The 24,530-nt window shown below is 46.2% G+C and overlaps 3 protein-coding genes across 3 annotated transcripts in view; all 3 read left to right on the forward strand.

Moving 5' to 3' along the window:
• The window catches only part of LOC136933035 (NACHT, LRR and PYD domains-containing protein 12-like), a 179,852-nt gene that overhangs the window by 145,114 nt on the left and 10,208 nt on the right, over positions 1–24,530 (forward strand). The gene's annotated exons all lie outside the window — the stretch shown is intronic.
• The window catches only part of LOC136933037 (NLR family CARD domain-containing protein 3-like), a 172,109-nt gene that overhangs the window by 75,973 nt on the left and 71,606 nt on the right, over positions 1–24,530 (forward strand). The gene's annotated exons all lie outside the window — the stretch shown is intronic.
• On the forward strand, positions 7,038–8,279 carry LOC136933051 (uncharacterized). Its single transcript, XM_067228432.1, has 3 exons — positions 7,038–7,703; positions 7,933–8,008; positions 8,131–8,279. The coding sequence occupies exons 1-3, from the start codon at positions 7,038–7,040 to the stop codon at positions 8,277–8,279; spliced, it is 891 nt and encodes a 296-aa protein (XP_067084533.1).

The raw sequence follows: 24,530 nt of genomic DNA on the forward strand, positions 1-24,530 counted from the left end.
GGATAAGAGCGTCTGCTAAATGACTACATGGAAATGGAAGAAGAAAGAAGAAACCCAAAGTGGGGAGAAAGAGCCCAGGAGGAACTGGAAAGAGCCGACTGCTGAGAGAAGATGGAAGGAGGTTTGAAACCGAGGGAGGAGGAGCAGGGAGGCAGAGATCCTCCAGAGTGGTCAGCTCAGTGTGGTCAGGGCAGGAGGGGCTCCCTGCTGGGTGGGAGGAGATACAGGAGTCTCAGAGAGACCACATTCCTCCTGCTGACTCCCTCCATGATAACTCCCTGCTATGGGGAGGGGGGAGAGAGCGCTGTTGTGTTGTGGCAGGTTTAAGTGACCAAAATGCAGTGGCAGCTTGACTCTTCAGTGAGTAAATTCAACCCTGATACTGTAGTGTCAGTAAGTCTATGCTGGGAACATGGAATTATGTGAAATCAATAGTAGAATAGTTATGGCATTTTATGACATGATGGGTGTATCAAAGGAGTTGTGCTCTATATAAACTTCAGTCTATAAAAAACGTAAGGAAAAACAATTAGCAGTCACATCATTTAGCAATGGTGTGCAAATCTGCTGTCTACTTGTTTGTGCTTCAGGTGTGCATGAGTGGCCCCTAGTGGATCGCTGGTGGAACTGCAGGTGACTGCTGCCTCTAGCCAAGCATCAACAGTACATAGTTCTGCTGCTCTAAGGAGGGACACTAAAGAGTTCTGCAGAGAAGTCATGTTTTGGTCTCATTAAAAGACGTTAAAATTAATCCATCTCTATCCTCTGTCTGGTATTGATGCAGATTGATCCATTTTCAAATAACCAACCCCCATCTTACAGTAGCATACTTAAAAGAGTTCAGGTAAAACAATATTTGTTCACACCATAGACTGTATATGGTTCATACACACCCACAGATATTGCAAACACAAACATGGATATGAAAAACATGTACCTGTATCATGGCTACGGTGTAGCAATACCTTTCATACCTCATAAAACCAGACTTTCCAGGATGACCAACTTGAGAACTGGGCATTTATTAACAAAACACAAAAACAGGTTAAATAATGTTGTTCCTCAAACTGCTCACCAGGGTACAGGATAGCTCTAGGCCTGGCAACAGTGAAAAGAGCAAAGGTGGTTAGCATAGGACACAGTTTTCAAGTCTCGTACTGGACAGTTTTATGCTGTGTCGCTCCCCAATCAGCCAATGAGGAGCAGCTGAGCTCCTGTTGGATGACTGGGGAGCAGGACGGTCAAACCAGGCCTGGATCCCCTGAGCCAGAGCTGCCCAGAGCACTGCCAGCGCTGGTGCTTGGCTCTCTGCTGTTACTTGGCTCCCTGGTTGCCACAAAACACATCCTTACCTGCAGGAATGACACATCCTCTGCCCTAAGCTCCTGCTTCTTCAACTGTGTCTGAAAGTGTTTATTCCTTGAATCTTTTCTTTCATTGTCTCCCTCTTCTCTTTCTCCTCTCTCCTCAGAGCTGCAGTCCTGACCTGCTCTTCCTCAAACAGAGACTGCTGAAGCTTGTTTGAACGTTTCCTTTATCTGCTTCTCTGTGTTTACTGTCTGGGACTGTTAGAGTCAGAGAAGACCTCACATTAACATTTTGTTATTCATTTAACAATGATGATTCACATATCTTTACTGATCGATTCAATGCCCTTTGATCACAGCATTGGCTAACACCTACTGTACTGTACCTCAATGTGATCTGCAATCTGCTCACACGTTAGTTTAACTTGATTAAAGTCCTTTAGCTTCTTTTCTAAGAACTTCAGGACAGTCTGAATTTCTTCCTGAAATGATACGACAGACATTTACAGTGTGAATCTGTAATGAACTAGAAAATAGAGACTGCAAGTTCTCCTGCAGTGGCAACAGAAGTAAAAAAAATGATTTATACAAGTATCAACCCTTATAGGAAACCTTGACCACTTCAAGAGAGTCCTTGTATTTGATCTCAAAACACCATGTTTATCTGACTATCTTCTTCCTCTCACCCTGCGATCCTGGGCAGCTTCGTCTACTGGGACACAGGTGGAAGAATTGTGTTTTCCGGAGGTCTGACAGAACGTTTGATGGATGACATCCTCCTCTGGAAGCAGTTCTCTACCTCTGTGTCCTTCCAGTTATCCACAGAAGCAGAGAAACATGATCACATACAACCTTTCCATTGACACTCCTCTATTCAAAGCCATGTGTGTTTCTAAATGTCCTGTTGAGTTCTTTGTTGTGTCTGTTCCAGATGTCCCCAGGTATGAAGATAGTTGTCCACAGTTGATGAAGACCACATGAACAACCGATATCTCTGTGTTGAGCTGAGCTAAGTAATGACTGCCGTTTACATGAAATCCAAAAATTGTTAGACAGGTATAGTAGTGTTTGTGTGTGTATGAGTGTCTACATATTTGTGTGTTTGTGTATGTGTGCATTTATGTGTGTGCATTGTGTGTTTGTGTGTGTGCGTAGTTGTGTGTGTATATGTGTCTGTGCATAGTGTGTGTTTGTGTGTGTGGTCATGCTTGTGTAGGTGTGTGTGTGGTGCTTGTTTGTGTGCATTCCTGCATGCCCGTTTGGGTAGGTCTGTCAGTGACTGTGCCAGAGTCCATGAGCTCTTTGGAGAGAGATGCAGGGAACAAGGGAGGAGAGGAGGAGGGATGAGGAGAGAGGAGAGGAGGAGGAGGGTGGGGAGGAGGAGGAGGGAGGAGGAGGGTGGGGAGGAGGGTGGGGAGAAGGAGGAGGGTGGGGAGGAGGAGGAGGGTGGGGAGGAAGAGGAGAGGAGGGAGGGGAGGAGGAGGGAGGAAGAGGAGGGAGGAGAGGAGGAGGAGGGAGGGGAGGAGAGGAGGAGAGAAGGAGAGGGGAGGAAACATGTGTCACCAGTGTGACACAGTCACCTGTGGTATCCCAGCTTGTCAGTATTGTGTTTGTTATTGTTGGTCTCCTCCCCTTTGTGTGTCTCCTTTCCACATGTCGTCAGCTACTCTGTCAGTAGAGTTCTCTGTGGTGGTGAACCTTCAGTCAGCAGATCAGCTGGTTTGGTTGGTCCTCAGGTTCATATTTATTGTGATTATTTATGTATTTGATCCAGGGCCAGCCCAAGGCATAAGCGAACTAAGCGGCTGCTTAGGGCCCCCGTGGCCACCAGAGGGCCCCCAAGAGCACATGAAATTACAGTTTAATGTACCGTTTTTCTTCGATTAAACGATGCCCTCGATTAAACGCTGCACCAAAAATACGGTAGGAGCAGCATGTCCTGAAATACCTAGTACTGTAGCAGCATGTCATTTTAATGAACATTCTCTTGTGTTGCACTAGGGGCCCACTAGTGCACTGCTGACTAAATATGTTTCAAATATCACATCAACATACCTTACTTAGCAAATGACTCTAGCTAGCTAGAGACTAGCTGTTAGTCGGCATTAGAAGGGAAGCTTATGAAAAAATAGCCAGAACGCATGCAGGGCTCTAGAGTGTGACCAATTTGGTCGCACTCTATGCGACCGAAATGTGTACGGGTGCGACAAAATGTTTTCCTAGGTTGCACCGGTGCACCTAACCTCCTCGCATCCGCTGTCTCTCCACAAACGAAGCGTTTGTTATCCTTTGACGGAACTGACACTCATGGTTGGATCATATCGTGGTCTAAACCAATCAGAGACAGAGATGGGGCGGGTCTTAGTCTCTGATTGGCTGTGGTCCAGATATTCCTGTAGCTCCGTGCTGTGTGATTGAAATTACGACCTGAGCACCAGAGTCAGTTTAGCAGACCTGGGCATTGTACGGCCCGCGGGCCATAACCGGCCACAGGCTGTCTCAATCCGGCCCGCGTGAGGTAAATCAAAAATTTAAAATAAATAAATGTGTTGAGCGGTAGTAAATATGTAGTCCTGAAAGACTACAGTGATCAGGCGATTTACATATGTGCACTTGCGCAACCTCACCGACAGGAGAGTTAGCTGTTGGTTAGCCCTCGAAAATGAAAAACTTTGCCTCTGATTAACTTTTAACAAGACATGGACTTCTAAGTATCTGATTACTGAGGTCAAAGTGAAAGCTGTGAAAAAAAAACTAACACGGACATAATAAGAACTTGACTGATTCAGTGGGCGCCGGCTGATGGTTTGATAGTTGAACTGCAGACCCTGATCATCACCTGTCAGCTGTCCTTCGCATATCCACCTCGGACATTCAGCCAGATTTCGATGCACTTGTTCAAGCCCACTGGATTTCTCTCACAGAACAAAATGAACTGAAAAAACGTATTGCTTTTTGTATAATGTTGATCAACTGCATATATTTAACATACTGCAAAACAACTTTTCAGTGTTTGTGAAGATTAACTAGTTACAAATAAAACAAAACACTGTTGTTGTTTTTACTGTTTATTACTTCTATAGTCTTTTCCTATTTGACCAACATCTACACCAAAATCTAAAATATTTATATAGATATTTACAGAATATCCTTATTCTTCTGATAACCAGCTAATCAAAATATATACTTTACTGCTTTTTACAATGGGAGAAAATGAATAGTGAGCAGAATTAAGTTCAAGTTATCCTTGATGCGGCCCTCCAACACATTTCAGGTTTCTCATGTGGTCCCTTGTAAAAATGAATTGCGGACCCCTGAGTTACGGAGCTGGGTCATGGAGCTAACCCATGGAGCTAGGATTTTGATGCTAGGGAGAGTGTGGCAAGATGATTTAGCCAAGGCCAAAGGGCAAGAAGGCCAAATTACAGGTGTTGGCCATCTGCAGGGCCTGCGACAGCAAGGTGGGACCCGCTATAAGACTTTGAGCCATGAAATGTTAGGTCTCAGTTCAGGGAAGCGCTTTTAAACAGTAGCACTTTCTATTTTGAAATGTTTTATTTTGCTTAAAATGTTTTAGTTTGGCAGCTCAGTGAAGCACTTAAAAGATTATTTTTTTTTTATATACAGTATGATTGTGCTTCAAATAAAAAATATATTTACCTACACCTTATTCTTGTTTAATATCATTTACATAATATATATGAATGTATATGGAGCGTGATAAAAAGGTGACCTTGAAATTGTGGCTACGCAAGGAAAAATGTGGGTGCCCCTACATTTTGTGCTGGTGCACCTAAATAAAGTTAGGCGCACCAGTGCAACCAAGGCAACAAGTTAGTCTGGAGCCCTGCCATGGTTACATTACAGTAGTTAGTCTAGGTGTTTAAGGTATGTAACTGTTCTTGCATTCCTTGCAAATCAGCGTTAATAATTATTGCAGCATAATGAAGGTTTAACCACTGATTGAAACACACAAAAATGTGTAAAATAATGCTTTGTTAGCAACAAAAAAACGTTTTATGTGACAGCATTCTTCAGGTAAAGTGGGACATCTAGTAATGCTTTGTTTATGCTAGAAAAGTAATTTAATTCGACAGTTCTCACATTTTTAATACCAATGCATCACACTGCACCTAAGTTCCCAACTAAATAACAACTTTCACTGTCATCGAACCAGCGCTTCCAAACTTGTAAGCGTGACCACTAACGCTAGTCCAACGAAATGCTAACGCATCGTGACTAGCTAGCTAGCACATAGACTGCAGATCACTAAGGTTTACATCAGTTACACTTTATGCCTATTGTATAAGTCAACCCCCACAACTAAATTAATCTTGCCACACCCTTGCACTGTTGCATTGTTGTATATAAACTAATTATTATTAATATTAGCGATAGGCTGACAGACGATGACTGTCCGACTTTACCACACAAGCTGTCCCACATGACCTGAAAATGCTGCATGAGTGAAAGAGGGGGTCATGTTATGTTTGAAAGTCTGTAGCTCCAAAAATACTGTGTATTCCCATTTCATTCCAACATGAAAATGTTCCTAAGCCCTAAAACCATTTACAGAAACACCGCTGGGGTGAGTTAACAGCTTTTTTGTAAGTCTACTGGAGCCTCTAGCAAAAAGTGTCCCACATTACCTGAAATCACCCTATTGTCTCCTAATGTGTAAAGGTGAAGCGTCTGTGAATGATATCCAGTCGAAATAAACCTGATTCGTGTAAATGGGCAAATCATAATTAAATAAGGAAATATGGAACACCAACTTCGTGGGTTTATTTTCCAATGTGGGTGCGGGACAGCTTTTTAGAATCTATATAACAGTGGATACCGCTGTTAAATATATTTTTCTTGATACAAAATGTGTGGTGGGGGGTACACATTTTCTCTTTTCAAAACGTGATTTAAAACAGTTCATGTACAATTAAATGTTCGCCCCTGTTTAACACTGATAACAGACCACGGCCTGGACTCTTAACAGACAGGGTGTAAAGAGCGCCATCTGCTGTTTGATGACGTTTACTGTATTATGACGTAATTCATCAAATAAACTATAAAAGTCCGTTCTGATCACTGCTCTCATTTCTTATAGAAAGTTTTCTTGGACAAGGATTTGGATCTCTACGACGCTTTCACCTTGACGAATTCGTATTGGAACACAGCAATATTGTAATGTAAGTAAATGTTCAGATTGTTTTGCACCGAGGAGATATGGGGACTTTTTAAAGTTGTAAGGTTTCAATTTAAAAGACGATATTCTCTGGTAGATATGAAGGTAGTTTATACATTAATCTGAAAAAGTTATTGTAGCCTATTCTGTGTTCTTGGGAAAAGTAAATAGAGCTATCTTCAAATTGTGCTGTCTGCCGTTTGATGACGTTTGCTGTATTATGACATAATTCATCAAATAAACTACAAAAGGCCGTTCTGATCACTGTGCTCAGTTTTACATGAACATTTTCTTGGAGAAGGATTTGGATCTCTGCGACGCTTTCACCTTGACAAATTCGTATTGGAACACAGAAATATTTTTGTAAGTAAATGGTCTGATTGTTTTGCACCTTACAAGTTGTAACAACTTTTTCAGTAAGGTTAACATTTCCAAGACAATGTTCTCATGTAGATACGTAGGTAGATATTAGATTATGTGTATCTGAGATCATCCCTCCGAAGGCGTCCATCTCTTGGACCAAGAGGACCCTTGGGGTGATTCTCAGTGCCATGAGAGCAGAAGTAGCCGCTTCAGAGTGCTCCACTGCTGAACTGAAGAGGAGTGAGGACGGCCTCCTGACCTGTGCCCTCTTGGACTCCATACTGGAGAATCTCAGCCAGTTATGTGAGGACGAAGAGGGTCCAACAGTCTCCAACGCCGCCGTAGGACTGGACTCCGCCGGATTGGACGAGCTCCAGATCAAGACCGCCTCAGAGAGTCTGCTCGCCAACGTCCGTCGGCTCCGCCGGCAGACAGCCACCACCGGCCTGCATCTTCAGAGCCCCGTGAGCTCCACCAGAAGCACGTCAGAGCTGATGCTGCCAGAAAGCCCCCCGATGCCCTCCAGACAGGAGCTCATCCACAGCTTTGCTGAGAGCTCGGTTAAGAGTCAGCTGCAGAAGAGCCTTGAGCTGAACCTTCCCTCGACCTCCAGCCTGGCCTGCCAGGAGACCCTGGACCGCACGGTCAGGATCCTGACGGAGAGAGTGATGGACACTCTGTGTGAGTCTGCTGCTGCAGCTCCGTGTCCTGGGGAAGATCTCGGTGAGCTCAGCCCTGCAGAGGTCATCATGGATGCTGGGACAGCGTCGACCTCTGCAGGAGAGACGAGAAAGGCTAAGAAGGGCTTGAAGTGGTGGAGCCTGCCGAAGAAAGCCAAGCTCTTCAAGAACAAGGTGGGTTATTTATGTAATAGAACTTATAGAGCAGAGCTTATAGTATATCGTATGAGTACAGAATGAATGACCATGGGTTGGTTATTCATGTAATGGAGCATGTATAGAATGAAGAGGCAGTGTTGGGACTGAGTGGCTGTTGTTGTTCTTAATCCTGATGCTTTGGTGGACTGAGAGGTGTTGTCATAGTTTCCATAGATTCCAGCATGTTCTGTGTTTTCCCCTGCAGTTCCTGAAGAGAAAGACGGAGCCCAAGAAGCCCTCAGCCCAGGAGGAGCTTCCCCCCAGCTCTCACGTCACACCTGGTGAGCGACCACCACTGCTTGTCATCCTTAATGAATCACAAAGTGATCCTGTAGATTTGGCTAATTAAATCTGACAAAGCCCAACTTCAAATTCACCAATTTTAAATGTTGTCTTGTCACAGGGACTAAGTGTGGTTCGCCTGCCAATCTGGAGCTGTCGAAGGACCACGAGACCAAGCAGGAGCCCCCTAGACGTCCTCTACACGTACGAATGTTCCGTGCGCTTCGAAAGTCCATCGCCAAGACATTCGAGATGTCTGGGAGCCAGTAGGACGGCCTACTGATTTAAGTAGTGAGAGTGAGAATGGGTGCTCCTCGGGGTCAAATTACTGGGACAAGACTTGACTGAGTCCAGTCTTAGTCTCAAACCTGGAGGTCTGGTTTGTCTGTGCCTCAGTACAAACCTGGAGGTCTGGTTTGTCTGTGCCTCAGTACAAACCTGGAGGTCTGGTTTGTCTGTGCCTCAGTACAAACCTGGAGGTCTGGTTTGTCTGTGCCTCAGTACAAACCTGGAGGTCTGGTTTGTCTGTGCCTCAGTACAAACCTGGAGGTCTGGTTTGTCTGTGCCTCAGTACAAACCTGGAGGTCTGGTTTGTCTGTGCCTCAGTACAAACCTGGAGGTCTGGTTTGTCTGTGCCTCAGTACAAACCTGGAGGTCTGGTTTGTCTGTGCCTCAGTACATTTACACAGACATTTTGGGGGGCAGGTGCTCAAACCAAAAAAAAGGGCACCCATTGGCACGTGCACAGATAGACCCCTAGTGGTGCTCAAGCACCTGCCCTTTTGCCCTGGATGAGAAAAGTGCCCCTTCTGCTGGAGCCCTATTTTTTCTTCATTCATCAATATTTTGCTCTGTCATCAATTCCCCCCAAATGTGTTTTGATATCTGACGGGGCATTTATTTGAGTTCTTGTGAGAATTTCGCCCTAAAATGCTCCGCGGCGCTCACAAGCCCACGCTGCGCCCCTCCCTCCTCTTCCTCCACTTAGTGCTCATGCAGTGCTGAGCGCCAGGCCAAACGGCTGCAGCCTACTTCTTCTCTGACCCGCAGCATCAGACAAACAGGTAATGACGGTGTTTGTGCAATCCCCTGACGTTGTTTGGTGATGAATTAACCACAACATTAGCGCTGCTGAAAACATTACATCGCAACTGGTGCTTGAGCACCACTAGGGGTCTATCTGTGCACGTGCCTGCCTGGAGGATAGAACTCTCTCTCTACCCTCTGAGCCACAGACGCCCATCCCGGCACCCACAGCACTTTACATTATGCCTCTCATTCACCCATTCATACACACCCACAGCGACTGAGCTGCCATGCAAGGCTAGCCTGTTCATCGGGAGCAGCTTGGGGTCCAGTGTCTTGCTCAAGGACACTTGGACACACGGCCTGGAGGATCTCCAGGAGGCTGATGTGGGATGTTTGTTCTGGTTTCCTGCCTCTCGGTTCTTCTACCCTGCAGGTCTCCTGGCCCACTTTCTCCCGGACAACATAAGGACCGTTGCCAAGGAGCCAGAAATGTACTTTCAGCAGTACGGACGAGGACTGGGAGTTTCTCACCTGGCTGGAACTCGCTGGGCTGAGTGGATATCAGGAGAAGACCATCACAGAGACTCACTGCCGTCCGGAACACTCTACTGTATCTGATCATTGTCAATAAACAAGTTATATTGCTGTTGGAGTGTAACGGTCCTGTTTGTTTTCCTAACAAAGCTATAGCACAGGGAGGTGCGCGTTGACTAAGAAAAGGTTCTAAGATTCTGATGTACTTATGTGTGTGTTGTGTTCAGAGGTGTCAAAAGTATTCTTCTGTAGAAGTTGAAGTATCAATTCTAGCTTTTTACTCAAGTAAAAGTATAAAAGTACTGGTTTCAAAACTACTTAAAGTATAAAAGTAAAAGTAGTAAGGGGAAAAAATGCCATTAAGGACAAAAGCTTAGGCACAGGGGGCTATAATGCACAACCCCACCTCCCCACAAAAAAACATTTTTCCAAAGGCCATAATGACTTGTTATATTGAAATGTTAATGTTGAAAAATGTGGGCCGCACCTGTTTATGCCCATTGAAAATGAACGCATTTTAGTACAATGCAAATACATTAAAGAACCATATATGTTTAGCCTACTACTAAGCATTAACATGTGTTTCATGGAGCGGAAGATATGATGACTAGTTGCCTATAAGTATAATGCTGCAAAACGTCAAACTTCAGAGGCATGTTATCAATAGCCTTTATTCAAATTAGACGGCGAGTTTGTGAAAGCCATTAGCTCGTGGTAGCCTACTTGGGTGTGCAGAGCTTGCAGCGCATTCGAAAGGAGTTGTTTTAGCATCCAAACATGTGTGAAGGAATGATAACATACTGCTGATCAGACATGTTATTGGGCTTTTCTTGAGTTTCTCTTTGTTTCAGCAATGTGCAGCTCCTTTATATGTGCAAATATTGTCCCTTCAAAGTGAGATGCCTTTTGAGCACTATAAAACTAAGAAAGATATTAACAGGATATTATTACCTTATACATGTAAGGACTAAAACCCTCCGCCAGGAAGGGAACTGTCCCTAGAACAAGACTTTGAGGACAGGTGAATGATATCAGCAGTAATTGGTTTCTGGTCACCAGGTGAACCGAGGAAGCCGACATGAAGGCTTGAGTCTCCTGAGCGTGGAGTCTGGATCTTGGTTGAACAGGAGAACATGAGTTTGGGTCTTCTCGTCTCTTTACCTTCAACTTTAGTTTATGGTCAACCGGTGTTCAATCAACTATTGTTGCCTCAAGACGATTGAATAAAACGTATGGTTACATGGCTTGTTTCTATGTGTGCTCAGTGTCAATGCAGACTGCCTTCATTTTTCAGTTGAAAACCTCAGGATCGCCTCTGAAGCATTAGCCCCTCCAGTGACTTGTACTGCTACCTAGCATGTTCCTGACAGCAGCAGAACTATGTTCTGTACCAGCTTGGCTGGAGGCAGCACGGTCCCCTGCAGTTCCACCAGCTATCCACTAGGGGGCGGACCACACACGCACAGCTAATGCACAAACCATCAGGGAGCAGATTGAATCACCATTGTCAAACGCTGTGACTGCTAATTGTAGGTTCTTAATTATGTTTTTTATCGACTGTAAAGTCTATCTAGATTGCAACACTTTTGAACCATGTCATACCATAACTTTTATAATATTGATTTCACATATGAATATATCAAGGTTGAAATTGCTCGCTGTTAAAAGAGTCAAGTTGACACTTCATTTTGGTAGCTCTAATCTGCTACAGCACAACAGCGCTCTCCCCCCTCCCCACACCAGTGACCATGCTCACGGCCCGGACCCTTCCGGAACAGCACAGGGTTTCCCTGGAGCTGTTTGGCTGTGACCACTAGCTGACATCCACAATGTCCACAAAACAACAAACCTATCATGGAAGCGGGTCTTAATATCACCCAATCTTTCTTTCAACACATGCACCCTGGTGTTCACATACAAGATGTACTTTGCCTAAAACCTGCAGTAGACCTCATGTTCTGTTCTGTTCCCTCTGATCTGTCTCAAGCCTCCTTCATGCTGTTTCTCTGTCTCCTGCCTCTGGCTCTCTTATGGAATGCTCTGCAGGGTTCTAAGGTGCTTGGGTTCCTGTGTCTTTTTCATTGAAGAATTGAACCACTTGGAGAGTCTAAAAGGGCTTCTTGTCTTATCCCTCTGCTGCATTGTGCGCCGTGTTACAAAACGTTTACATTGAAATGATGCCACATTTGAACTTTAATGTTCAAATGTTTGAATGCTGTACTTCAATTGTTTGGACCCTAGTGTAGCAGAGACTATATATTTTCATTTTTATGTATATATAGTATGTATATATATATATATATATATATATATATATGTGTAAATCAAAATAATAAACACTGACAAACACGCTATTTTCAGTAAATCCCCATAAATTAAAAGTCAACCACAAAAAAAGACATGGCTACAAAGTACATTTTCTTTTGTGCTCAGGCTCTGTGATGGACACAGGTTATGTCCAAGGGGTCCATATTGATGATATTGCCTGGTCCTCAGGTCCCTCTCACTGTTGGGGAGCCTCTCTAGTCCTCCTCTTCTGAGGAGGCAGAGCAGCAGGTAAAGAGCTTCCTCATTCGACGGAGGAATCCTCTCATCCCCCCCCTTATCTCCTCCCCTCCATCCTCCTCCTGTTGTCCGCCCACTGAGGAAGAAAACCTGCATTAACACTGTATCTGCATGTTCTCCACACAGCTTCCTGGTATCTGAGAAGTGTGTATGTAGTAGAACTTGTGCATGTAGCTTCCTGGTATCTGAGAAGTGTGTTTGTAGTAGAACTTGTGCATGTAGCTTCCTGGTATCTGAGAAGTGTGTATGTAGTAGAACTTGTGCATGTAGCTTCCTGGTATCTGAGAAGTGTGTATGTAGTAGAACTTGTGCATGTAGCTTCCTGGTATCTGAGAAGGTACTCACCAATGCAGCTCTCCTGTTCCACGTTAGCTGGGACCTCACTGGTCTGTGAACAGACAATACTAAGCATGTAAGACCATAAACTATACTGTAGAGCAATGGCATAAACTTCCAAACTGAAGCATATTCATACCACATGTGCAATGGTATTATTCAGTCTGGTGAAACTTGTCAACAAAAGAATGATTTAATGTTCACACCATGAGGAGTCTTGGAGCCTCCTGAGGGAAGACACCATGGATGCTCAGCAGTGGCTCATCTTCTAGAAGCAACAGCATCTTGGCAGAAGCTCCATCCAGGGTCTTGGTGCTGGTGAGGCCAGCCTCTAGGCCCAGGGTCTTGGTGCTGGTGAGGCCAGCCTCTAGATCCAGGGTCTTGGTGCTGGTGAGGCCAGCCTCTAGATCCAGGGTCTTGGTGCTGGTGAGGCCAGCCTTTAGATCCAGGGTCTTGGTGCTGGTGAGGCCAGCTTCTAGGGCCAGGGTCTTGGTGCTGGTGAGGCCAGCCTTTAGATCCAGGGTCTTGCTGCTGGTGAGGCCAGCCTCTAGGGCCAGGGTCTTGGTGCTGGTGAGGCCAGCCTCTAGATCCAGGGTCTTGGTGCTGGTGAGGCCAGCCTCTAGATCCAGGGTCTTGCTGCTGGTGAGGCCAGCCTCTAGGGCCAGGGTCTTGGTGCTGGTGAGGCCAGCCTCTAGATCCAGGGTCTTGGTGCTGGTGAGGCCAGCCTCTAGGCCCAGGGTCTTGGTGCTGGTGAGGCCAGCCTCTAGATCCAGGGTCTTGGTGCTGGTGAGGCCAGCCTCTAGATCCAGGGTCTTGGTGCTGGTGAGGCCAGCCTCTAGATCCAGGGTCTTGCTGCTGGTGAGGCCAGGCTCTAGGGCCAGGGTCTTGGTGCTGGTGAGGCCAGCCTCTAGGGCCAGGGTCTTGGTGCTGGTGAGGCCAGCCTCTAGGCCCAGGGTCTTGGTGCTGGTGAGGCCAGCCTCTAGATCCAGCCTCTTGGTGCTGGTGAGGCCAGCCTCTAGATCCAGGGTCTTGGTGCTGGTGAGGCCAGCCTCTAGGGCCAGGGTCTTGGTGCTGGTGAGGCCAGCTTCTAGGGCCAGGGTCTTGCTGCTGGTGAGGCCAGCCTCTAGGGCCATGGTCTTGGTGCTGGTGAGGCCAGCCTCTAGGTCCAGGGTCTTGGTCCTGGTGAGGCCAGCGTCTAGGGCCATGGTCTTGGTGCTGGTTAGGCCAGCATCTAGGGCGATGGTCTTGCTGCTGATGAGGCCAGCTTCTAGGCCCAGGGTCTTGGTGCTGGTGAGGCCAGCCTCTAGGGCCAGGGTCTTGGTGCTGGTGAGGCCAGCCTCTAGATCCAGGGTCTTGGAGCTGGTGAGGCCTGCCTCTAGATCCAGGGTCTTGGTGCTGGTGAGGCCAGCCTCTAGGGCCATGGTCTTGGTGCTGGTGAGGCCAGCCTCTAGGTCCAGGGTCTTGGTGCTGGTGAGGCCAGCGTCTAGGGTCATGGTCTTGGTGCTGGTGAGGCCAGCTTCTAGGGCCAGGGTCTTGGTGCTGGTGAGGCCAGCCTCTAGGGCCAGGGTCTTGGCGCTGGTGAGGCCAGCTTCTAGGGCCAGGGTCTTGGTGCTGGTGAGGCCAGCTTCTAAGTCCAGGGTCTTGCTGCTGGTGAGGCCAGCTTCTAGGGCCAGGGTCTTGGTGCTGGTGAGGCCAGCCTCTAGGTCCAGGGTCTTGGTGCTGGTGAGGCCAGCTTCTAGGGCCAAGGTTTTGGTGCTGGTGAGGCCAGCCTCTAGGCCCAGGGTCTTGGTGCTGGTGAGGCCAGCCTCTAGGGCCAGCTTTGAGGCCTTGCCTCTGTCCAGCTTCCCCTCAGCAGCATGAGCCCCAGCCTCCCTCAGGGTGAGGTCGAGGCCAGACTCAGCCAGAGAAGCTGTGGACAGCTGAGATGTAGTCAGATGTCTGTTCTGACTGGTCTTCATGTCAGCTCCAGCACTGGCCAGGGCCTTGATCTCCTTCTGGTCCTGGATGATGGCCTTGATGGTGAGGCCTTTCTCCATTGAGGTAGACCAAGACTGGAGGGAGAATTAAGGTTCAGTTGCCATTGAAAACAATCTCCCATTTTGGTCACGATTACACTGAACCCAAAGCCAACTATGAATCAATCTGCTTTCTTCACCTTTTCTGCCTGGGGATCAGTGTCCACGGTGATGCTCTCCTTGAGGCTGAAGGAGCTCTCAGCACCTGGCTTGTTATGACTCTGTTGATAGACAGTTCAAACAGTGAGACTTAGTTTAAGAGCTAGCTTATGCCCACATGTTCTGGAGCTGTCGTGAGAGAAACGTGAAATGTGAGTGATTTTGACATCTATAAGCTCCAGACTGAAAACACAATGACCTTGTTCCCCCTTGCCACCTCATCCACCAACTTCCTGGTTGCCTCCAGAGAATGCAAGTTGTAGCTGTCATTCAGCAGGCAGAAAGTGGAAGACTCCACCTCAAACCTGTCAAAGACAGCCTTCACCACATCCCGGGCCAGAGCTGAGGTGATGAACACAATCTTGTGCACCGGGACGTCCCCGTACGGAGCCAGGACAGAGGTGACGGTGTCCTTCAGCAGCCACCGGATCTCCTCCATGGCGGCCTTGGCCCTCAGCCCGTCTACGGAGGTCCAGGTGGTTCCTCCCTGGGTACCTCCACCCAGCAGGTGGCGGAAGGTGATGGTGACCAGCCTGGGGGTGAGCTCTCCAGTTTCCTGCAGGAGACTGGGAGCTCCGGGGACCTCAGAGGTGGAGTGAGAGGGCATCAGGCTGTGAGGAAGTCCAGAGAGCACATGTCTGACCTCGGTCTCTACAGACGGTCTGAACATCTTCATACTCCTATGAAGTCCCTCCATGGTGACCTTCACCAGAGAAAAATAGAAGAGAGTTAGAGAGAGTGAAAGAGACAGAGAGAGAGACACACAGAGAGAGACAGAGACAGAGAGAGACAGAGACAGAGAGAGAGAGAGAGAGAGAGAGAGAGAGAGAGAGAGAGAGAGAGAGAGAGAGAGAGAGAGAGACAGAGCGAGGAGAGAGAGAGAGAGAGAGAGAGAGAGAGAGAGAGAGAGAGAGAGAGAGAGAGAGAGAGAGAGAGAGAGAGAGAGAGAGAGAGAGAGAGAAAGAGACAGACAGAGAAAGAGACAGAGACAGAGAGAGAGAGAGAGAGAGAGAGAGAGAGAGAGAGAGAGAGAAGAGAAAGTTGACAGACAGAGAAATAAAGGAAATCCTTTGTTCCAGAATGTGAAGTACTGTTTCTCTACACCAGGTTGTTGTGACGTACCTTTCTGCCAAACAGCCCAGAGAGACGACACTCCTTCTCGGTCTCTCTGAGTATCTCCTCCTGGATCTTCAGCAGCTGGTCGCGTCTCTTCATATACCAGATCTGAGTACAGAAACACCATCAAAAGATCAATTGTTTTGTAAGTGCAATCACACATTAACAACTTGAATAAATAAATGTAACTTGCACTGTTTTCAATATAGAGACCGTAATACGAGTCTTTGGTTCTCTGGGAGTTTGTACTGTGAACAAAGTCCACTGTGAATCTCTTACCCTGATGGCAGTCAGCTGTCGCAAGTCATGATTGAAGGCCCGGCACCTTCAAAATAGAAGAAATGAAAAACAGAGCAAACCATCACTTTTCTAATGACAATTGCTCTCTCTCTCTCTCTCTCTCTCTCTCTCTCTCTCTCTCTCTCTCTCTCTCTCTCTCTCTCTCTCTCATACACACACATTCACACACAACAATCACATATACACAAATGTGCACAGACATGTGATTTGTAAGAGAAAGACTAAGCCTGTCTCACTTGCTGATGAAGCATTCTTCTCCAGAGAGCCACTCGGTGATGTCCTTCAGAGTAACAGAGGATGGAACCGCTCCTTGCTCCAGTAAGGACATGAACCGCCTCATGGTTGTTTTCTGGGAGATAGTTGTGTCAATGTCTATGCCAGTCATCATATATAATGCCACTGTCATCAAGCACAGTGATACTGTTGCATTTGGTTCTGGTTTATCACCACAATCTTACCTCATCCAGACATTCTGGTGGTGTCAAAAAGTCATACAGCTCAGTGAACTTCACAGGAGCATGTGGATCAATGGTGGGAAGTTCCCAATTCATGGCTGCAGTTCTGTGTGGAGAGAAACATTTGGATCAAGACTACAGGGAGTAACATTGGCCTGCAGGTTTGGTAATGTTTTTATATTATATCTAATTATTTGTGTAGAAATATTGTTGAGGACAGAAAAAACACACTACGTGAGACTGGTCTCCTGTTGAGACACCAAAAGTCATGAATAGGTGTATACAGTTTTAACATAGGCCTAACATTGTTTTGTACAGACTGTAGGCAATAACTTTATCTTAGGCTTAACTTACCTCGCAGTGAAAGAGGAATTTGCTGGTTTATCTTTCGTTTTTTGTATAATTGTAATTGTAAAGCGGCAGTGCTTGTCTTGTGTCGATGATTTCTGCTGTGTTTGGTACATCATATTCATGGTAACTTTGGAATGGAATGTTCGACACTGTAATTCTTTCATTGTGACAATGGTTTGGAATTCCATCAAACGTGTTTGATCTTCTTGGGATTGTCATGGATACAAATAAATAAATAAAACATTTTAGCACCCTAATAGGTCAATCTTTTATTGAGTTAATGTTAAAAATCACAATAGTTACCAAGATATTTTGAATTATTATTGCTATTCAAAAATATGCATGTCACAATAATCGGTATTCCAAGAAATTCTCAAAAACAAAATGTACATTATGTAAGTAAGTAAGTAAAGTTTATTTGTATAGCACCTCTCGCAGATAAAATCACAAAGTGCTTCACAACAAAATGCAATATAACACTACAAATAAAGAATACAGAACATTTAAATTGAAATAGAAACATGACAGACAACCATAAAAACCCCTCAACTAACTAAAAGCCTGCTTGAATAGCAAAGTCTTGAGTTGCTTTTTAAAAGCTTCGACAGAATTTGCACACCGTAGAAAGGGAGGCAAGGCATTCCACAACCTAGGGGCCACTGCTCGGAATGATCGATCCCCTCTAGTTTTAAAATGGGTACAGGGAACCACTAAAAGCTTCTGACCCAATGACCTCAAATTACGGGTGGGGGTATGAAGCTGTATTAAATCAGAAATGTAGGGAGGAACTTCTCCATTCAGGCCTCTGGTGAGGACCAGGATTTTAAATTGAATTCTGTACTGGACTGGTAACCAGTGAAGTGATAAAACAGGTGTAATGTGTGCTCTTTTGTTAATGTGCGTTAAAAGCCTTGCAGCAGAGTTCTGAACGGCCTGGAGACGGTCGAGCTCCTTCTTGTTCAAACAGGTAATAAGACTATTACAATAATCTAAACGAGAAGAAATAAAAGCATGAATAATCATCTCCAGTTCACCCTTGGACACCTTGGATGTAAATGATCATCAAGATTTTACTGCTAACTAAACTGTCATCCATCATGGGGAATCAAACATGGGTTTTAACAAATTAAATGTGACAAAAGACTGAGTGATAACTGATGGCTGAGCGCTCAGGCATTTCCCAACCCTCCCTGAGCCTCACCATGCCAGCTGGATGGAACGCTCTCATCCGTATGTCACCCCGGTACAGACACTTTCCCTTCACTGGCGCTGAGCAGGCCAACATTACACTGCAGTTCGCAGCGATGAGCCGATTTCCTAATGTAATGGGAGCCATCGACTGCACTCACGTTGCTGTGAGGGCCCCATCTGATCATGACGTCACTCATGTGAACAGAAAACACTTCCATTCCAGCGTGGCTGGAATGCAAAAGTCTGGCCAGTTGAAGTGGGATGCAAAGGATTCGCGGCTTCTTCCACCATCAGGTTGCTGAGAGAACTTGGAATCCATGGACAGGCTCTGCGGCAGACCGTCCGAGCAGTTTGCCAAGCAGCTGAAAGAGGCAGCCAGTGGATCTGGATCAAATGGAAGGACCCTTGCTGGGCTATCACTTCATGAGAACCCAATTCAGATCCCTCCGACATGAGGAGGGCATGTGAGGTATGAGGTCAGCTGTAGGGCTGGCTCGAGAGGACGCCCCTGCCTTGCATAGTCCCGTGGGAAATGTGAATTGGGAATGGGACACAAGCTAAGGCTTGATCACCCTTTAGCTGGCCACCTTGGATGAGGGTGATTAGTGATTAAAGGCCGAAACAGCCACTGATTCGGAGGCACACTACTGAGGATGTGTCCCATCTTAACCCAGTCGAAGAAATAAACCTCCCATGCCACTCTGTCAACATCACGGCAAATCTCATGTGAGTGCATACCATCTATTGGCACAATGGACAGTTTTAACATCTCGTCCCGTGTTTTACGATTCTGATTCCTAACCACATAATGACTCTCTAATCCCAAAGTGCCCCTCTCCTTACCTGGTGTTGTTCAACAGGATAGAAACGATGTGATGGGATGCAGGCCCATGGGCAGCTTCATGATCCCCTTTCCACTGTATGAAGGTGGAAACAAACAAACACAAAGCTCTATACAGGGTACAGGCATAAAGACAACAAGATCTACTCCAGCTATTCTCCTACCAAGTACAAAGTCAACACAAAACCCAGTCCTCATACTAACAGCTCTTTCCACATCATGGATCAGTTCCCTCTCCTGGGGCTGAAGAAAGGTGCAGCTTCTATGGGAGGCAAGTCTTGCTGATGGTTGTGATAGGGGAGGCTGTTGATTGGACCTGGGAAGAGACCGGACTGGACCAATCAGACGGCGAATTGGATTGAGTGGGAGGGAATGAACAAACAAAACACAGACATCATCCAGACCAAAACTAGAGACATGATGTCTGGTGACGTAATGGTGTACTGTATATGTGTGTATGTACTGTGTGTGTGTGTGTGTGCATGTGTGTGTATGCGGATCTCTGTGTGTGTATGTGTGTGTGTGTGTGTGTGCAGATGTCTCAGCGGGCTCTGGTCCAGGAGCTGCTGTGTCCAGAGGGGGGCCATGGCCAGGCTGCAGCTGCTGAGGGCAGAGTACAGCAGTGCCCAGCTCAGCCTGCAGGAGGCGCTCAACCACAGCTTCCAGGTGCCTCAAACAACCTACAGACCAGGAGCAGCTACTGACACATCATTATGGGCTCTTTGTTGTATACATGAATAATCATCATTTAAAAGTAAACCTAGAATCACTGGAGGTTGTGGGAGATGTCCATTCAGTGCCTGCAAGCACACCACACGTGTTAACCAAATCAATCAAACATTCATGTGGAACTGTCACACACTGAGTGTGCAGTTATTTGGATACCAGAAATTTAAAATGGATTCCACTGTCAATTGTAAAACGACACAGGGTGCACTAAAACGATGTATTAATAATAGATAAAATTAAATAAGAACGAGGCATAAAAAGTAAAAAGGTACCGCTATAGAGCTACACAGCCTCCAGTCCTCTCTTGTATCCCTGTAGAATGACAGAGGGGAGACAGTTCCTTTATAGAGCTCTGTAGTTTTCTCACACATCATGCAACTATGTCTACACATAATACATGATGTCGTCTGTTGTGACTTCACTGTCTCGCCGTCGTAAAAGCCTTGAAGTCACAATGCTAAAGAGAGAACAATATCTTCACATGACACACTCCACTCCACCCCCATCCTTAAACACCTGTACTTTCTCTTTCTATCTAAAATGGTAGAGAAGGCACAGGCTGAAGGATGGGTAGATAGATGGAGAAAATGGGTTCTGTTTTCAGCCCTTTGCCATGTCTGCTGTTCCTAGGCAGCATTCCTGTTTGCATGTGTGCATGCTGCTCATCATCTGCTGCAGCAGGGGCTCTGCTCTAGAAACTCTAGGTGGATCTTGGTGGCTTCTGTTCAGGGGGCAGTGTAGAGTTTACTACCCTGACTCCTGCAGTGCTCAAAACAAGAGAACATACATTTCTGTGTTAGGGTTAGGGTTCCAATTGTATTTTTTGTTCTCTTATTCCACATAAATCTACAACATAAATCAGGTTAGTGTTTTTATCTGATACTGCAGACCAAATATGACAATTAGATTTTTTATTCACACTTACACACTGGATTGCTGCCAATACAGGTTGAAGCTAATAATAAAATAAAAAAATCGAATCAAAATGTATTTGTATAGCCCTTTACAAGCAATGTCACAGAGGGCTTCACATACGCCCATACAACTGCCCCTCAACCAACCTAAACCCTCAAGGAAGACAAGGAAAAACTCCCAGAAAAACTCACTAGAGGAAAAATGGAAGACATCTTGGGAGGACCAATTCAGTGAGAGATCCCCTCCTCCAGAGACGGTTGGTGAAAGAGAGGAGCAGAACACAGGCTTAACATAGTCATACAGCAGGGAAGTGGCAATTGGTGCTGAAACACCAAAATCCAGTGTTCAACTTGGGTCAGAGTTGGTAAATGTCAGTTTAAGCAGAGGTAGCCACAGGGCTGGGGACTGTGATCGGCGCAGCATCACAAGCAGGGGGATGAGGAAAGGGACCGGGAACTCGCTGTTGTCCGTCAGGGAGACCAGGTGTCCAGCTTTGGCAGACTACCACAGATCGATGTCCGCTGGTGACCAGGTCCAGCGTTGGCAGACTGACGACCAGGCCGATGCTGACAGCTCAAATCCCCCACACCACTGGGTGTTCAATTCAGTGTTCAGCTCTCCTCCCCTCTCCTCCTCCCCCTTTCTCCCCTCTTGGGGCATGCATGCACCCTTACAGAAGTAAGTTCCAGTAATGAGACTCCAAACAGGATCAACTGGTCCAAACACAAGTGTGTGTGGGTGATTGTATGTGGGTGTGACACATTCAAATATGTACTGTATGTTAGTGTACATTACTGTCAGACACACACAGAACCAGATGGAGCACAGAGAGGAGGCTGATGGTGAAACCAGAGTTTTATAAAGGTCAGTAGAATGGTGTTTATTCACATGGTGGAGAGTGGATGATTTACTGTCAGTCCAGAATAGGTTATGATTAAGTAAATTAGCATCCCTAACCCTGGTCTGATGTCTTATCCTTTCAAATACTGCAGGTGTGTTTGTTTGACAGCATAGATCCTAGGCTGTACAATATAACATTGTTTTGTGTCCATTAAACATGTCAAGTGTGTCTGTAAATGTGATCATAAGCTAAAAGGTGTTAGCAACACAGCCAGTCAGTGGTTAAGGAGTAGAGAGTATAGACTGGGGAGCTAGTGCTAACAGCTTTTGATTGTGGTTCAAAGAGATGGCTAGCCCATGACAACCCATAATGACATAAACCTTCATTCAATACACCCCCAGGTGTAAACCTGTTCCACATGTTCCTTTGTGCATTGGTGAAGGTTTCATTTGCACAGTGCAAGAGTATCCTGAGCATGAGAGAGACCCTGATCAGAGACAGGACAGAGAGAGGAGGGTTCTGGCAGGGCAGGTGATCAGAGACAGGGCAGAGAGAGGAGGGTTCTGGCAGGGCAGGTGATCAGAGACAGGGCAGAGAGAGGAGGGTTCTGGCAGGGCAGGTGATCAGAGACAGGACAGAGAGAGGAGGGTTCTGGCAGGGCAGGTGATCAGAGACAGGACAGAGAGAGGAGGGTTCTGGCAGGGCAGGTGATCAGAGACAGGGCAGAGAGAGGAGGGTTCTGGCAGGGCAGGTGATCAGAGACAGGACAGAGAGAGGAGGGTTCTGGCAGGGCAGGTGATCAGAGACAGGGCAGAGAGAGGAGGGTTCTGGCAGGGCAGGTGATCAGAGACAGGGCAGAGAGAGGAGGGTTCTGGCAGGGCAGGTGATCAGAGACAGGACAGAGAGAGGAGGGTTCTGGCAGGGCAGGTGATCAGAGACAGCACAGAGAGAGAGAGGAGGGTTCTGGCAGGGCAGGTGATCAGAGACAGGACAGAGAGAGAGGAGGGTTCTGGCAGGGCAGGTGATCAGAGACAGGACAGAGAGAGAGGAGGGTTCTGGCAGGGCAGGTGATGTAGGTGTCACCCCCACGGCCGTGCCCCAGCTTGTGTTCATGTTTATATGTGCCCTAGTGTTTCCCTGTGGTCTCTGTGTGATTACCTGCACCCGTGTCTTGCTAAGAGTCTGTGAGAGGTTTTGAGTTTGCTTGTTTGTCGTAGTTTGTTTCACCTGTGTCTAGTTTGGTCGAGTGTGTATTTATGGTTCCTCCCCTGGTCAGTCTTTGTGACTTCCTTGTTGTGTACATCGTGTTATGTACATGTGAGTATTTCCTCTTGGCCCAGGTTTTTGGAGGAACAGAAACACTTAGTGTTTTGTTCCTGCCTTGCTTGCCTCTCCCTGTGTTGGGGTCCAGCCCCCACACTCACACCGTGACAGCAGGCTGCAGGTGAACGAGGAACATCCAGAGTTACAGTACAGAACACAGTACTGTGATAATCATGTTAGAGGATGACAAGTCATATTTCTGGAATGATCAGGGGTTATTGTACATTTGATTTGTGCATAATTTGTTTATGTAATCTCATTTAGTCATCATTCCTTTAAGTTATGGGACCCACAACTCCTGGGAACACCTAACATTTTTTGCTGGGAGCGCCAAGCTAAAAACAGCTGCATTTCCTCATACATGACATTCTCTAGAAACCATGTAGCAGCACAGGACTGGAATGTAGCAGAGAGACGTCTAAGCCAGACAAACGAGAATCAGACTAAACTCTCCAATGTAGAAAGGGAGGCAGGGAGAGAAATTAAGAAGGGGAGTGAGAGAAAGAGGAAGGGGGGTGGAGGGACAAGGAGCACATGTACAGAAAGTGGGAGAAAAAGAGGGGGGAGTTTGACTTGGTACAATCCTGTGTGAATCTTTGTTAGGTTTGTAACTCACACTTCCTGACTACCTCCACCTGTATCTCCCTCCAGCTCTCCTCCACCTGACTACCTCCACCTGTATCTCCCTCCAGCTCTCCTCCACCTGACTACCTCCACCTGTATCTCCCTCCAGCTCTCCTCCACCTGACTACCTCCACCTGTATCTCCCTCCAGCTCTCCTCCACCCGACTACCTCCACCTGTATCTCCCTCCAGCTCTCCTCCACCTGACTACCTCCACCTGTATCTCCCTCCAGCTCTCCTCCACCTGACTACCTCCACCTGTATCTCCCTCCAGCTCTCCTCAACCTGACTACCTCCACCTGTATCTCCCTCTACCAGATCAGCCTATCCCGATTCATGGTCCCTGTACCAGATCTGACCTATCAGCCTATTTTATTTATTTGTTTATTTGTCAGGGACAATGCAGCGCACATTATTACATACATAGATAATGTTGTAGATGTGTTGCATAAAAGGTTTTTAGCCGATTGGCTAATTTGCAACCCCAGTCCCTGGCCAGACCTTTCTAAAAAGTTAGGCAAATACAATTTATAGTGTGAGTTACACAATCATGCAGCAGATGCAATATATTAGTATATCAACATTTCACAGATTCATGACCACATTACACACAACAGCACATCACGTAATGATGAAGAAAATTCAAAGTATTAAGTCCTTGGGTTAATTTTTCTAAGTTTGAAAACAGCACAAAAACTTCCAGTGTTTGATGCAAAGTGTTTAATCAGAATCCAATACAAACAGGGTGATTCCTTTTAAACGTGAGCCAAATTCTGCAGAATCAGACTGAGAAATATTCTCCGGACATTACATTTTATATCAAAACCTTATCAGTTCTGTAATTTTGCTATTGGTACAATATTGTTTATCACAAATGCATAATTCATTTTACACCCTATTGGTCTCTCTCTCTAGAGGCTTCAAGTTACCGGTGCAAAGAGAAATCCCCTATTTTTTTTAGACTTGCTCTGACCTTGATGGCCAGGCACACTGGGCGCCTTGATGTTTACTATGGTGGGAACCTAATCTTGTAGCCTTCTTTCACACCCAGCTCCAATCATCAAAAATAACACTTTTGGGGCTTCATTTTCCTTCTATATCTTAGGGGAAATACTAAACAATCAAAGTGGTTTTGCATCAGGCTTTTTCCAGTAGTGTAACATATAAAAGTATAAAAGTACAAAGGTGATTAAAGGCA

Source organism: Osmerus mordax, chromosome 24, assembly GCF_038355195.1.
Source record: "Osmerus mordax isolate fOsmMor3 chromosome 24, fOsmMor3.pri, whole genome shotgun sequence".
NCBI classification, from domain to species: Eukaryota; Metazoa; Chordata; class Actinopteri; order Osmeriformes; family Osmeridae; genus Osmerus; species Osmerus mordax.

What these genes read in the sequence shown, in the direction of transcription:
- LOC136933051 (XM_067228432.1), top strand. Translation starts at nt 7,038, where the DNA reads ATGAGAGCAGAAGTAGCCGCTTCAGAGTGCTCCACTGCTGAACTGAAG. An exon ending in CCAAGCTCTTCAAGAACAAG is followed by an intron (nt 7,704 to 7,932) that starts GTGGGTTATTTA and finishes TTTCCCCTGCAG; the next exon opens with TTCCTGAAGAGAAAGACGGA. An exon ending in CAGCTCTCACGTCACACCTG is followed by an intron (nt 8,009 to 8,130) that starts GTGAGCGACCAC and finishes GTCTTGTCACAG; the next exon opens with GGACTAAGTGTGGTTCGCCT.